The sequence below is a fragment of the Perna viridis genome, chromosome 1, assembly GCF_037379345.1.
Source record: "Perna viridis isolate PV_CMFRI_1.1 ecotype Kerala chromosome 1, ASM3737934v1, whole genome shotgun sequence".
Classification (NCBI taxonomy): Eukaryota; Metazoa; Mollusca; class Bivalvia; order Mytilida; family Mytilidae; genus Perna; species Perna viridis.
This window is the reverse complement of record NC_142445.1, coordinates 37253038-37268859: the sequence shown is the minus strand read 5'-3', so window position 1 is coordinate 37268859 and position 15822 is coordinate 37253038. Positions and strand designations below refer to the sequence as shown.

At 30.3% G+C, this 15822-nt stretch overlaps 1 protein-coding gene across 1 annotated transcript in view; it reads right to left on the bottom strand.

Annotated features, from left to right (window-relative positions):
• LOC148628597 (VWFA and cache domain-containing protein 1-like) overlaps window positions 1-15822 on the bottom strand; it is a 42282-nt gene that overhangs the window by 9419 nt on the left and 17041 nt on the right. Inside the window, exons 6-22 of the mRNA XM_088590783.1 lie at window positions 12630-12774; window positions 11252-11396; window positions 10725-10808; window positions 10229-10366; window positions 9051-9151; window positions 7881-8013; window positions 7315-7464; window positions 6904-7027; window positions 5781-5971; window positions 5424-5519; window positions 4828-4970; window positions 3447-3544; window positions 2465-2548; window positions 1943-2053; window positions 1191-1319; window positions 711-810; window positions 106-204 (exon numbers count right to left, since the gene is read on the bottom strand). Of these exons, the coding sequence (XP_088446909.1) occupies window positions 106-204; window positions 711-810; window positions 1191-1319; window positions 1943-2053; window positions 2465-2548; window positions 3447-3544; window positions 4828-4970; window positions 5424-5519; window positions 5781-5971; window positions 6904-7027; window positions 7315-7464; window positions 7881-8013; window positions 9051-9151; window positions 10229-10366; window positions 10725-10808; window positions 11252-11396; window positions 12630-12774 (2071 nt within the window). The remainder of the gene's footprint in view (window positions 1-105; window positions 205-710; window positions 811-1190; window positions 1320-1942; window positions 2054-2464; window positions 2549-3446; window positions 3545-4827; window positions 4971-5423; window positions 5520-5780; window positions 5972-6903; window positions 7028-7314; window positions 7465-7880; window positions 8014-9050; window positions 9152-10228; window positions 10367-10724; window positions 10809-11251; window positions 11397-12629; window positions 12775-15822) is intronic.

Here is a 15822-nt window from a genome sequence, read left to right as displayed (position 1 = left end):
TCCCAACAATAAAGAGAAAGAAATGATCATGTCATAATTCTTATCATTTTAAAGATTTTAACTAAAGATTATACCCCCTTTTACATATAAATAACATGAACCTACATTATAGTATCTCTGTATAGTCCTGTCAGTAAATCTATTACATCTGTTCTTCTGTACAAAATGTCTGTGATTCAGGATATCATTAGCAACAAGTGGTTCCTGTTGAGTAAAAAAAAATTAACAAGATGATTTTATTTTGTTTTCTTTTTTATATACATAAAAAATTTGTTAAATGCAATTTCAGAAACACAAATGCACATTCAACTAAAATTTAGGTTCTTATAATTAATTTTCATTATAAAATTGTTCCCCTTTGGCTTTGCATAGCTAGGCATTTGAGGAATAAATCACGGGAACACCATTTTATCATTGTTTTACCACAGGCTGGCTATTTATGTCGCATTGTTTTACCCCAAGCGATGGCTGTGGGTTAAATAACGATATAAATGCCCATCCCATGGTAAAACAATTATGAAATGGAGTTCCCATGATTTATTTCAATTCTAATAGAACTGGTTTCTTCATTTTGTTTAATAGATGCAGCATATTCATATGAAATGTTGGTCATGTGTTTATCACATTTCTACCATGGTTGTGGTCTAAAGAACTTTGTAGCACGTCATATTAGAATTTCGTAATTATAAACAACCAAAATATGTTACTACCTGATGAGTGATATGTTGTTTCTCTACAGGACCTTTTCCATTGGGTTCTATCAGAGCTGGATGGGCCACTAAATAACCTTTATCATCCATAATAAAGCATCTAAAATATAAAAAAGACTAATATAAATTGTTCTGTAATAATATCATGAGACTTTTAAATTATAAGGAAACTCAATTACATACATGTATCAAATTATGAGATAAAGATTTTTTTTTATGATTAGTCAAACACTTTCAATTCAGAATAAACTTAAACACTTCTTCTTTTTTTCTTAGCACTTATAGAAATAAATTTATAAAATGTCTCAAAATTGATGCAAAAAACATTAAAGATGAACAAAAGATAATCAATGAAATTTCAGAAAACAGTATTTTACCATACTACGGAAATTGGTCATCAATGATGGTGTCAAAAATAAAGGATAGACTGAGAAAAAAAATATACTGAACACCTAAATGCCAGCAAGGCAGTGAGTTTACCTGACAGTTTTATGACTACATATATTAATGTGGTCTTGTAACATCTTATAGAAGAATCCTAGTGTCATGTCCATACCCATTACAGCTACTACTTTGTTTGATGAACCATGACTGTGCATAGCATCAGGTCTGTAATAAGGTAATCATATATTATTGAGTCCAGACAAAGTGATATAACATTCATTATACAGTATAAGTGGGTTTATTTTGGGGGTAAAAATAGGTGATTTTATATTAATGTAATATAATTATCCTTATCTCTTATCCACCATAGATATGCTTATCAGAGACATAATACTAAATTCTTGGGGCAATTATTTGTGTTTTTATTTTTACATGCCCAAATATGGCAAAAATTAAATCACTGGGAAAATTTTTTTTTAAAATAATATGAATGAGTTGCACTTCTCCTATTTTTTTTCACTATGAAGTGGAAACCAACTCCCTAAATACAGGTCTGTTATACTAATACTGCATTCATTTGCTGATTTGTCTATGTCACTTGGTGACAATCCATATTTTGACCGTATTTCATGTTTATGTAACTTTATGTGATTTTACCATAGATACCTAGATCATAGAGAGATTAGCAATCTGTAGAGCATTAATAGCAGTTAAAATTGGAAGAAAATGAGTACAATTTGTAAAATATACACCTCTGCATTTGTTCATTTCTTTCAATCCAAATTTTAAGTTGCTCATAATTTAAGTTTTCAAATATATGCTATAAATAAATTGTAATGGTTACTTACTTCCCCTCATATATTGAATGACTGATGGTTGTAATATATCCAGCTCCACCTACATCTAGATAAGGTGCTGTCAGAGTTACGGTCCCTGGAAACTCAAATGCTCTTGTATACCTTTGAAGATAAATGAATTTATATATATGAATTGCATAACCAGAAAAAGGACATAACACAAGAATAAGTCATCCACCATATATTTTTTTAAATTACTACAGAATTGATTTTTGAATTTTTAGCTGTGGCCTATTTCATATGGCTTATCCAAATTCTAATACAGTAAAACCTGCCTAAACCAAACCTCATAGGAACTTTTGAATGTGTTCCGTTAAGGGAGGTATTCACTTTATACAGATCCAAAATGCATCAAAATTGATATGAAGGGAAAAAGAAATCTGGTTTGGACAGGTCATCAGTTAATTCAGGGTTCAGTTTAGACAGGTTTCACTGTATTTGTTAAATGAAAAAAAAATTCTATGTTAAGTCATTTTTGAAGAGGACAGTGTACACTGCACAAAATGATCTTACCAATTTCTCTTTGTTGGATCAAATGTTTTGTCTAGAAGAGTTCCTGGATAGATTCTGAATACACCATTTGGAGTAGATACATATCTGAAATTATACATTACATTTCATGTTAAAAAGTATACTTCAGACATGAAAAGATCTAAAAAAAAAAATCAAGCAGTAAGTAATTTCAATTAAGAACTGTTCAACAATTGTTTTAACTACAAATGTAACATGGTCATGGGTCTTGCCCTTCAGTTTACAGACCTGTTTTAGGATAGATATAGCTGTACAACTGAATTAATTTTATGACAAGAACTTACTGTTTAGTGTGAGTCCTCAGCATTAAAGGACAAATGGCGCCTTCTTGTTGATTTTTATAAGTACATGCATTACGATGCCAGACCTGTTTATCCTAATTACAACAATCTATATTTTTAGTGCTATTTTATGCAGAAGATCCACTGAATCTTGAACTTTGTGACTTTTAAGTACCAGTCTTTATAAAAATCAGACCCAATATGATTCGTGCATGTCAAAAATGCACAAAATTCAATTACTTTTAATTAAGAAACATCACATGACCTGTCTTAGTTTGTCATTCTGTTACAGATCACATGACCAGTCTTAGTTTGTCATTCAGTTGTTGCACTTTCAAGATATGTGTATGAGTTATTGTTCCTGATTTTGTTTAATTTGGCTGATTTTAGAGGGAAATGAATACAGGATTTTCTCAAAAATACAGATGTGAATAAATAAAGAATTATTGTTACATGAAAATATAGCATATACAGACCCAAAAAGTATTGTTTTTCCACATAATGAATCACCTCTACCATGGGCAGTGTCTGAATTTAATATGGACTGGTTCTTAATTATTTGTGCTATGGAGAGAGTCATAAAACCTATAGAGCATAACTTGTAGTTCTAACAATCTGTAGAGGTAAACACCATCTCAAGGACAGTTCCCCATTTTTGTTTTACTACATGATTCTGAACCCACCTTCTGATAATACTATCTCTGTAAGCACTTTCATTGTATCTGTTTTTCCAGTGGTTAGTGATTCTACCTGTAGCTAAAGCGTCATCTCTAACACCATCCTGAAACAAATGGCAGACATATGGTTAAAAAAAGAGTTTTATTCAATATTTAATCCGAGAAATATTCAACATATGTTTGTGAAAATCAAATCTATCAATTACAATAAAAACTGAACCTCATGTAACTAAAACACTGACATACTGTATCATCAAAATTATTCCAAGCAAAATTTAATTGAAAACAAGCAAAATAATTATGGTAAAGTAAATAAATAAGAATTTCTAGAAACCTTCTTTTTCTGTAAAACACATGTTTTTCTTATATGGTCCCGTTTTTGAAACAAGGCACTTCTATGTGCATAGTTTTATAAGGACAAAAAAATCAATAACAGGTGGAGGCAGGGGTTGGGAAGGCAAGGGGTCATGGGCCACTTACCCTTTCTGGCTGGAAATGCCGCCCTACTTCTTAAAGAGTACTATAACTTAACAATTCTTAACAAATGGCCCCTTCAGGTTGTAAATATCTTTGAAAAATCTTGAAAATGGCTCCTTCTCAAAATGTCCTTCTCAAGCACTGTGGAAGCAGTGTTTCTTTTGTTTTTTTGTTTTTTTTTAAATCTTTATAATGTCATAATTGCTTTTTACTTGGTTGAAAGACAAAACAGATACCAGACAGCAATCAGAATTGCTTACATCGTATACCACATATATAGCAAATTAAAAGTCAATAGGTCCAGTGGGAGACAAGATTTTTGAGACGAAAATTTTGACAGATGGTTAAACAAGGTGATTTCAATAGGGTTTGTAAGTCTCGTCACATACCTCCGTGGTTTCATGAGAATGGGTCTGAGTCTACCATTCAAATCCATATAGATTTGACATTTTCAGAGTTTTGGATTCAGAATATAAAAGCAAAACATATTTTTGTGTAAAAAACACTAATAAAATGACAAATATACAGTTCCACACTATAAAAGTGTTAAGAAAAGCATAAAGTAGAAGACTTTGCGTTGTAATACAGCGTTTTGAGATCCTGAAAGTAAACAGTAAAATGCAAACCGGCCTTTGTATTTCAATATGTTCTATATCAGAAATTCCTATAAGAAAAATGAAATTAGAATGAAACTTACAGACCTACTTGTTCAGTTGGAGTATAATGATGATGGACGATTTTATTTCATTGATAGAGTAATGTGAAGCAGGCATTTCTGAGATCATAGAGAGCATGTAAACCACAAAAAAATATTTTAGTTGGCCTTCAATTTTTCCATTCATATTCTACTTTTTATCTTAATATGTTAACTGCATATGTGCATGCTTTTCCTTCTACAAATTTTCAGTACCTTAATGCCAGGATTTGTAAGTGTAACATAAGGCTCCTTCAGATAGGCAGTGTAACTTCTGACTAACTTCTTATCTTCTTGTAAACTCAAGTGGTCATAGGGCTCTTTAAAACACTTTGGAGACAGGAATATTGTACTGGTATCTGAAAAAGAATTAACAAGTTGTTGAATAAAAATGTCATATAGAAACATTCAAAATAACATATGATGTGGAATTCTCCCCTTAGAAGAAAACATAGTTAATAATTATTTGCATTCAGACACACCCTAAACTATACACCCATATCAATTCAGTATACAAAATTTACATAAGATTGAATACCACTGTAAATTCAGAAATTATGATGATGTTTTTATTATTGCAAAATATATGACAGACATTGAATTGCAATAATTCAAACTCACATTACAGAATTTTTTAACATAATTATCGTGGAATTTTTTTCATAACCGCAAAAACTAAAATAACATTATAATATTGTAATAGTAAATACATACAACAGTTTCTGAATTTAAAGTTGCTGATTACAATCGCTACAATGAAAAAATAAAATGTTGGCCCAATAGAAATGGTTATCTTTCAAGTTGTCCAATACCTTGTGTAGCTAACTGTTTGAGATTTAAGCACATATTACTGGCAGGTAGTAGATCCAATCTATGGTATAACATACTCATATCACTCCCACTGGAACCTGAAAAAAAACCAGCAAAGTTATATTATACAAATGTAATTATAGATAGTTTGACTTTCTAATTAAATTATGAACAAAAATACAAGTAAAATACATAGAAGATAAAATGAACTAATCATTAAATTAGCTAAGATGCAGACAACCTTATTATATTTGCTTTATTTAATTTAATGATGAAGTTATTCCAAATTACAAGTCTAGAAAAGAACTGTTTGAACTTAAACCAATTCATCAAACTATTATACAGCTTCTTAAGCATACTTGTTATCTTCTGTAAAACTTTGACATCATCAGTCCTGGAGACAGACTTAATAGCCACAATAAACTGAGTGTTTTCTACCCTTTTCCATGTGTATGTGATGTTATAACGATTAGCAGGATTGATGTGGTCATTAACATCATTAGATCTGATAGGATCATTCATTGTCAACGTTCTCTCACCAGACTCCATGCTACAAGAAAAGCAAAGAATGCAAACTAGGACTTTTCTTATAAGGACTGATACCCCCTGCTGTATGAGTGGTGTATTAGTACACAAAACTTGTTGAAATGGAAGTATACACATCTCTGTATAACGATCTATCAATGCATAAAATTTTAGGAGAACCAGGCAAGTAATAAAAGAGCAGTTTTTGACAATGTTACACTAATACAGACTTGCCTACCCCTTTCTGATGAAAATAGCAAGGTTCACCTAAAAAAAATAGTAATTTGAGATAAAAAATGGTAAGGTTCATTTTTCTTTCTAAAAAACTACTTTTATGGACACAAATCACCCATATCATAAATGAAAATCATTAAAATGACCATTGGGTCAGCTTTTTCTTAGCTCAGACATCACAATTTTCCTCACTACTACAATGGACATTGTTTTTTTTTATGTCTTTTTCTAAACGACAAATGACCATTTGTACAATAATTAAATATAAATAAAAAAAGAAGGAATGGAACTGATAAAAAAAATCCAGAAATCAGAAAGTTTTCAGTAACTTTGCCAAATTGTTAGGAATCTTGACAACAATCGTAAGGGTGTAAGATGGCATGAAAAATCAAAAGCCTTGACTCAAAATTGAAAGGGCAGGCAACTCTGCCAACAGTAAGGTGAAAAATGTTCATAGCCATTTACTCACAAAACTTATCAAAGTCAAATATCCTGACAATATGCACATCTTCACACACTTAACTACATAAAGTTCTATGATAATTCAGCAAATAGAAGAAAATGAGATACAAACTAAAATTTACTGCTATGGTATAAAAACAGTCATAATGACAACATAATATTCCCAAATAAGTTTTTAGCTGTAGTAGTTAACTTACCATACGTTGCCTCTAAAACATTTTAAATTTAAAGAGGGAACATTTAAGGTAAAAATAATCTTACTTGATCATATCACTTCTAATCCTAGCAAAGCCATCATTTTTCTCAAAGTGCCAGATGTCAGTATGCATTGGCTGTAGGTCAGTTTTTACTGGTCTTGTAAAAGATGGATGCATTATGGTATAACCTAAAAAGAAAAGCCGTAATTTTAAGGAATCAACAGTATTTTATTAAGTTCTTGCTTGTCTCATTGAACTAACAGGGGAAATAACTCAAACCTACAACATCTCAAAATATTATGGCCAGTCCAAAAAGACAAGCATATAAAATATACATATTTAACAAATGATGAAATAAGAGAGTTTAAATTTCCATTTAAATTTCAATGTTTCTAGTTTTTCTGCTGAATAATGAACTCCATCTACTCCAAGTTAATGTAAGAAAATTTAAATTGCACAAGTTATAAATATTAACCATCTGAGTTTATAATAAATGCATATGATCCATCCATTTCATCGTAGTATGTCACGTCCTGTACTATATCCTCCATGTGTAAATCTACACCCATAATTCCAATCATCTTATTGTTATGGTAACAAGTCTGGCTGATTGTCATGGTTAATGCTGAAAAAAAAATATAATAAAACCTTTTAATTTACTTAAACAAATTTCAGAAAATGCAATTTAAAATTTTGACTGTGTATTTTTCTAATGTTTTAAGTATCAAATCTTGTTTGATTGTTTGGGCAAAAGACTACCTTTTGAAGCCCATTACAGGGACCACTTATTTTTTTGCTTCACTTATTCATGTGATTATTGACTACACCACACATACTTGACTACATGACTACCTGACCTTTCACCAAATATTCAATTAATAAGCAAACACCCTAAACTGTCTGTACCAGCAAGACAAACATAACAATAAGGAATTTTATTCAATGCGGATTAAAAATTCAGGCAATTTCATTAGATGTCTAAATGTTTCCACCTTCCGCCTTTAACTAAAAATAGTGTACAGTCATTTCACGATACTTTACCTTTGTCAGCTTGATCAGTGTAGGGTAATGAGAATACAGGTTCATCAGCAGCAGGTCTGTTAAATGGAGTATAGAATTTCCCTACAGACATACTCAAATCTTTGGTGGTGTTAATAGCCATCATGATACCAGGCTGCAAGTAATAATTAATTGTCAGTATTTGTTAGAATCAGGCAGTGGGTGAAACAAGGTATGAAAAAAACCAAGGAAAACAGACATTTTCTCCAACATGCTGGACCAATGAGTTACAATTTCATTGAAATGCACTGAAAATTCATATTTCAAGGGCAGATAAATCTGTCAAAAAAAACCTAATTTTTCTCAGATTTTATTGAAAAATTTCTTAGCAAATACAATTATGCAGAGATCAAATAATGGTCTTTTCAAATAGAAAGAGCATCATTGAGTGATATTTTATAACAGATTAGTGGGGTTTTGGCATGCATGTTTCTGATTTTTTCCATTTGGCCTATTTCTTACAAACACTTACACTTAAATGAACATCTATCCAATGACAATCAATACAGACAATAAATCAGTTATCGTCAAATTGTAGATTCATTTAAAGCATTTTTTAATTACACCTTTTAGGCTGAATAAATAGTTCATACATTCACAGGCACTGCTGCTTCTTTCTTGTTCTTTTAATAAAAAAAAACCTGATTTCTTTTATTGTAATCAATGCGAAGACCACACAATACTTAAACTTTTATGTACCATTCTGTGTAAGGATCAGGCAATGAGTGGCACATCATTTTTTTTCAATTTGGTCTTTTTTACCTCAAATATATTTAAATACATCTAGAAAACAACTGAAAAGCTATTTAAATTATCCTGTAGCATTGGTGTTGTCGATATTTTTTGACTGCTTATATTTGGAAAAAGTCCATGAAAATTTTCCTGTCATTTTTCCATAGTGCACTTCAACTAAATTTGAACTATCAATATCTTAAAAAGGCAACCTTTACAAACACTTTGACAGTAATATTTTGAGGTTATGTGGTATAAATACTTGAATAATGCAATAAAATCTCTGTGTATTTTTACGTCATGTACCACACCTTATTTACATTTTGCCTGATTCTTAGACGGAAAAGTACTCATGAATTTCTATCACTTTTAATTTGAGAATCATTCAAAGAGAAATTAATTTTTTTTCTGTTAACATACCACAATGGGTTCAGGGCTTCTCTGCCTTACATTATACTGAGCAAAATTTTGTTTGGCAACATTCTGTAGAAAACTTTGCTCCCAAGTAATAGGTTTTCCATCTGAAACACAATCGATACATGTAATAAAGAGTATTGTTACGACCATTCTCCAAATTCTTGTCAGTAGAAAAATATAAAAAAGAACATTATGACTATCAATCAAAATTACGAAATTGTTTAAACAGCATTTTACTACAAAAATATAAAATAATCTTATAAGTTTGAAGTGAAAATATTATGGAAATTGAATACAATACAAAATAATTTTTGTCACCATAAACAAATCAAAGTGCTATTAGCACTGGAAGTTTTTGATTCTTGTGAAAGTAGCATAAACAAAATTTCACAGATTATATGATGTAAAATAAAACTGTGATCATACATTTGCGTTTTACATATTATAAAGAACTGTTTTTCCCCCCTAATAAATTGAATGTCAATCCATACTACTGACCCAACCTCACACACATTTACAAATTTTGTTCCATTTCACCTTTTTCCATATTTTATAAACCTGTCCAAAAGTTTGTGTATTTACATTCAAAAACTATATTAACAGAGTATTCATCCTACACTGTAATTATACTCAAATAAAACAAATCAACTTAAGAAAATAATTTCCTTGATGAAAAGAAAGATTTTCAAAAACCAGACACTTTTATCAATTTGAATTTTCCCACCTATTTTACTTCGTTAAAATCACTGCTCTTCACTTCCTGTTTATTAATGGTAAAATATCAATGACGGAGAATTCGACTATATGTTAAATAGAATACTCCTATCGTATTTTGACATTTTACAGCAAGAACTTAATTCCCTAAATGCAAATTTATTACTAAATATCTTTCAAGTTCAAAAAGAAGTCCCTCTAATCTTCTGTTGATATGAAGACTCGATCTTAATTTCATTTGCAGATATATTACGATATTTCTGGGCTGAATAAATGCAAGAAACATATTTACTGGTTATAAAAGAGGTATTGAATGATATAACAGGAAATACATTTGCACTATATTTTTGTTTAGTGTTCAGAAATAGAAGGGAAGTTCCAGTGATGGACTGGCAATCCTAAAAAAATCAAAAACCAAAAAAGTTACTTATAAACGCAAAACAAAACACTAATAATTTACTACTAACCATCTATCACAGCATAAGTATTGATAATGACTCTGTTATTCAGTTTGCCATTCAGTTCAGCAATGGTCTCCAGTACAAAGCTTGGTTCATTAATTGAAGACAACAATCCTCGACTGATGTAAATAACCATAGGACGATCTGTATTTATATAATTCAAACAAACATGTGAGTGGTAAAAAGAACACTTTGGTTTTGTAAACTTCAATATCATTTCTATACTTAAAAATAAAAGAATAATTAAGATTTTTGAAACTGCTAAGGAAAAATACTCAAAACATCACCTCAAATTAACTATTTTTATTATGTTAGTGACACATTTTAATGATTTGTCTCTAGACTAGTGAAATTGAATTCAGATCAGTGAAAACAATATGAATTCATAAGAATATTTCTAGAAAACAATGTAATTTACTGTTTGGCTTAGAAATGGATGTAGTTTTTTAACTATTAACTGAAGAATTTGACAGTGTTTCAATCTTTTTTCTACTGTTTTTACCTGAACTTAAAATAGGACCTTTCTGCATACTTTTCTGGATTATACCTAAAGCTGTTTCAAATCCAAGAGTGTGGTTGGTTGCAGCTGAAAAATTACAATTGTGAATATATTTCAAAGCGGACAAAATTTGTTACATGTATGACCTATCAATCTGTTAAAATACACTACAACATATAACATGTAATTAATTGATCAATCAAATTACTGTACATGTATGCAATTTTGAATGAAAAATACCTTTACCTATATAATCAATTAAAATGTAAGACATTTTTTTGAATATATCATTTTTTTATAAACAGTAGTTATTCCTATTTCTTCATGTGCACTCTGTTCTATTTCTTTGAAGTCTACAGTAAACAGAAGTATGAGTATTCTTGGCTAAATCAATACTTGCACACATGTACATGTACTAAATTATGTATTCATATTATATCCACTTCATATCCCATTTATTTATAAGAACATTTTGCCTAAAATCAATTTCATCCTACAAAGACACTTGTGACAGCTTCTGTATTACTTACTATTTTCTTTCTCCAACTTGTCAATGAAGTTACTGAAGTGAAATGCTGCTTCAAATGTCACTGGGACCATCTTGTTATGAAGACATGAGTCCTTGTCTGGCTCTCGTGGGAAAGAGACTTTGGAAGCTAAACCAACAACTGCCACCTAAAAATCCAAAAGAAAATTAGGAATTACGATATTAATATTGAAGTAAATTACACCATTTAAATGTGTGAAATATAAACATAATTAACTTAGTCAGTTTATTTAGTCAGCCAACTTATATTTGTGGATACTTTTTTCTTGTTATAGAATAATATGAGGCAGTAATGAGAGGGCGAGTTGATAAGTAGAAATATTTATAAAATCTTCTTCATGCTTTTTTCCCCAACTTGTCACTTTTTCTATGGATCTTGATAGTTAATGTCACATCTTGGCACTTCTATACACCTCTTGTTGCTAATTAGTGAGACCTACTTTTATGGCATGTCAGAAATGAAAAAAAAAAAAGGACCTGAATTAAATACTAATCAAAGACCATATGTCCTCTGTAAACGTAAATTAATTTAGTCAGTTAAGTTACTATAAACCAACTAATATTTGTGAATTTCTTGGACGGCTAGATATCTGCAATATCACACCATGGATGTGATACTTACTAGTGATATAAAAGATATTGTAACTGGTTGTTATATGGTCATGTATCATTTCCTATAATATCAAATTGGTCAAAAGTGACGCCATATTTCTTACATTGTTCTCCATTAACAACTGGTGACGTCATTGACAGACAATAGCTAAAATTTCTGCAAAGGCAGATGCCGATTGTCAAGTGGCCAAATATTTCAAAGGAATAATATGGAAAAAGGTTTTATAACACCTGAAAGTTGAATATCGCTTTATCTAATTTCAATATCATAACAAACTTTTACATATCAAGAAACCTATTATTCCATAAACAAAGGAACTCATTCGAGACATTTATTTTCAAAATGTTTTTTTTTATAGCTAGCCAAATAAGCGACACCAAATTGCCCACAAAATAAGATGGCTTACAGTTCTGGATAAAATGGCAGAAATAGAGACCTTTCTTTTTTACAATAATCTTACTACCAAAGGTAGTTTTACATTAAATACTCTGAATTTTTTTTTTAAATTTGATATATACATATATGCATGGGAAAATTAATCATTTTTTTTATTTCCATAATTTTTTTTTCATTGTGCACTAACTCAAAATTACAAAAGAAAAATCATATCATTTGAGTTTTACAAACAAAGTGTCTACAATAGCAAATTAATTTATCAAACTTTTGACTAATTACTTCTTTTTTTTAAAAACAATGCATCAATTTTGTTTGAAGAAGTGATTTGAAATAAACCATAAACCACGTTTACCCTGTCTTTCTCCGATAGAGATGATAGAATGTGTTTGGTGATGCCCTTGGCAATCCTTAGTTGATTACGACTCAGAGAATTCCCATGATCCATTACAATGACAATATGCTTTTGTTGTGGCTGTACTGTTGATACATACACATTTCTGTAAAAAAGAAATTTCAACACTATAGTTTTCTGGAAAAGCTTAATGATTTTACTTGACATGCTTTAAAATCTATTTTCTTTCAACAAAAAAGTAAAAATGGAGGGGGGTGTAAAGTAAAATTTGGGGGAGGGGCTGTTAAATTTAAACTAACATAAGTCAGTATGAAAAAAAAGGGGGAGGTCATGAAAAAAAACCACAAAAAAACATATTGGACAAGACAACCACAGGACATGATCTCTAGAACAAATTTCTTTTGAAAATATTTGCTGCAAAGGTTTAACTTCATTTCCTCCATATTTTTCATAAGTATGATAAATTATTTTATTCAAAAAGAGGTAAACTTGAGGTCACTCCTTGGATAGGAACTGAAAAAAAACACACTTTATTTCATTCAATAACCATTTCTGTGATAAGTTTAAATTTCTAAAGCAATCTATTTAATATAAAATTGATATTTTTTAATTGATGCCAATATTCTAGTCAGAAGATAAATCATAGACAAACCAATTCCTACACTTTTCAAGTGGAGATTGTATTCAATTAACTCAACATGAGAAAAAAAAATCACTTTAAACACACTAGTAAAAATTAGACAAACACTAGAAAACTCCATAAGGATTGTCTCAGTACCTAAATACTGTACAGTATATAGAAATCTATGAACAGACAGACAGACACAAAGCTGTAAGGACAGAGTGACACCTATTACATTAGTAAGCTAAGGGTAGTACTGAAAAAAGACAAAAATAAACTTGCTGGTGGCCAAATGTCTGTCAATATGTAAAAAGATTTCAAGTCTAAATGATTAAAATTGAATATTTCACACAAGTTCTCAGTTAAAAATCCATGTATAAGCCAAAGAAAACAATATTATTCTTAAAGAAGAAGTGTATTTCAATGAACACAAATTGATTCTCAGCTCAGAGATTTTTTCAAAGAAATAACACCAAAAGGATGTTTGTTTATAATCTAAAATCTATTTGAAGTCCAAATAAGAGTGGATCAAAGTACCAAAAGAAAAACCTATTTATGTTACATGGCAGAATTACGTAACTAGCATATCAGAACAAAAATGTAATAAAGTCAGCTGTTACAACCTATTTAATCCCAGTATTAACATCAATATCAATATTACTTTGGTTGGCAAAGATTAAAGGCAATCTCCTGTAGAACCATTTTCAATAAATTCTGTAATCTAATAAAAACTCTTCAGTTTTCAAAATATTTACAGGAGCTGGAGTAATATTGATTTCTACTGATCAGGAATGTAATTGCCCTGTACTTAAAAAAATATGGTGACTGAAAAAAAGACAATAATCTTCAAAAAATTTCAAATTGAAGTTTGATGTACTAGAAGTGTAAAGGAGAGAAATTCTACTTTGAAATATCGTAGAATTGATTATATCAAACATAAGATGTACCTATAAACAATACTTCTAGTAATATGACAACTAATAAAATAGATAATTAGAACAAATTGAAATTTCAAGGCAAGAATGTACAGTAAGAGCTGCCTAAACTAAATCCTGAATAAACTGAAAATCTTTGTAAACCAGACACTTTTTAAAGTCCTTTATATCAGTTGAAATGTATTTTTAACCTGGATAAACCAACACCTGACAAAACTAGACAAGTTTTACAGTCCAAAAATGGTTCAATATAGGCTGGTTTTACTGTACCAGTAACAATAATGAAATTCATGTACTTCGATTGAATCTCTTACACTAGCACGATTCACAAGAACATTTGAAAATGAAGCCATGAACAGTCTGTAAAACCAGTTCTGAAACCAAATTTCCACACTTAAGAGCATTTTCATAAAATCGGTTTTTTCTTATTTCAAAAAGAAATCCTGAACTAACATTGACTCCTTAGAGCAGGTGACCAATGTTTTAAAGACACTGCATGAAAAAAAAACTAATTGAAAACACTGGAGAACAGACAACTGCATCAAAAAGAAATTTTTCTCTATTCCATTTTGTTAAGATTGGAATATGAAACCCAGCATTCCTTCTGGAGCAATAAAGATAAAAAGCAATATACAAAACGAAATCATACACTAGATGAACATGTGGTATTACTAGTAAAAAGATAAAAATAAATGAATAGAGGAGAGAGGAGATAGCTGTATAAGCATTAATGTTCTCAGTGGGGTCTCTTTACAATGCTATTTTACTGATCTTTCTGGCCAGGGCTAGATCAGCAGTGAGTAAAATTAAAGCAACTTCTTCATCAATATAATTAAGAAAGCAGAGAGAATTTCTACTTTGTTCTGTTGTAAAATCATTAGTAAAATTCTCGGAGGATGTTTGTGATCATTTGTTCTTTTCCTCCTAGTAAATGAATTACACCTAATTTTTACTAACAAATAGATCATAAGGTTTGATATATGGGATATATAAATGCAAAAGTAGGCATCATTAAACTATATCTGTACGGTACAGCTTGAAATTTTACGATTTCACTTCCAATACAGCAGCAGTCTGAAGAAAGCATGGATTTTTTGTTAACTTTCACTGGGTTACTACTAACTTGTACTTAAAAAGCATCATTATACTAAAAGTAAAGGAAGCTAAAGCAGGGGAGCAATAAAAAGGTCACTGTAGAAAAAATTTTCAGTGGACTCAACAGAAAGCATAACAAGCTAGACAAATCAATGTTTGAACCTGCGTTGCATTACACCTGTGATTTACAGTTGCTGGGGAAAATGTGACAAAAAAGCGAAATGGACAGATATACAAAACTATGAAACATCATTTCCATAAAAATTAGAAAATCAAAATTTCCTGATATGCACAACAACATATGGTGTTATTGCTACATACCAAGTTTTATGAAATTCTGTTGTGTAGTTTTAGAGGAGTTGTGAAGATAAGCTAATACATGATAATTTACAGTAAATATCGAAGTTCATAGGGGCATAACTCCCATACAAAAAAAAATTCCTGGGGGCTCAACTCCAATACAATAAAAAATTCCTGATAACATGCACAACTTAACATGGTGTTCTTGCAACATATCAAGTTTTTTTTTGCTAATTTTAGA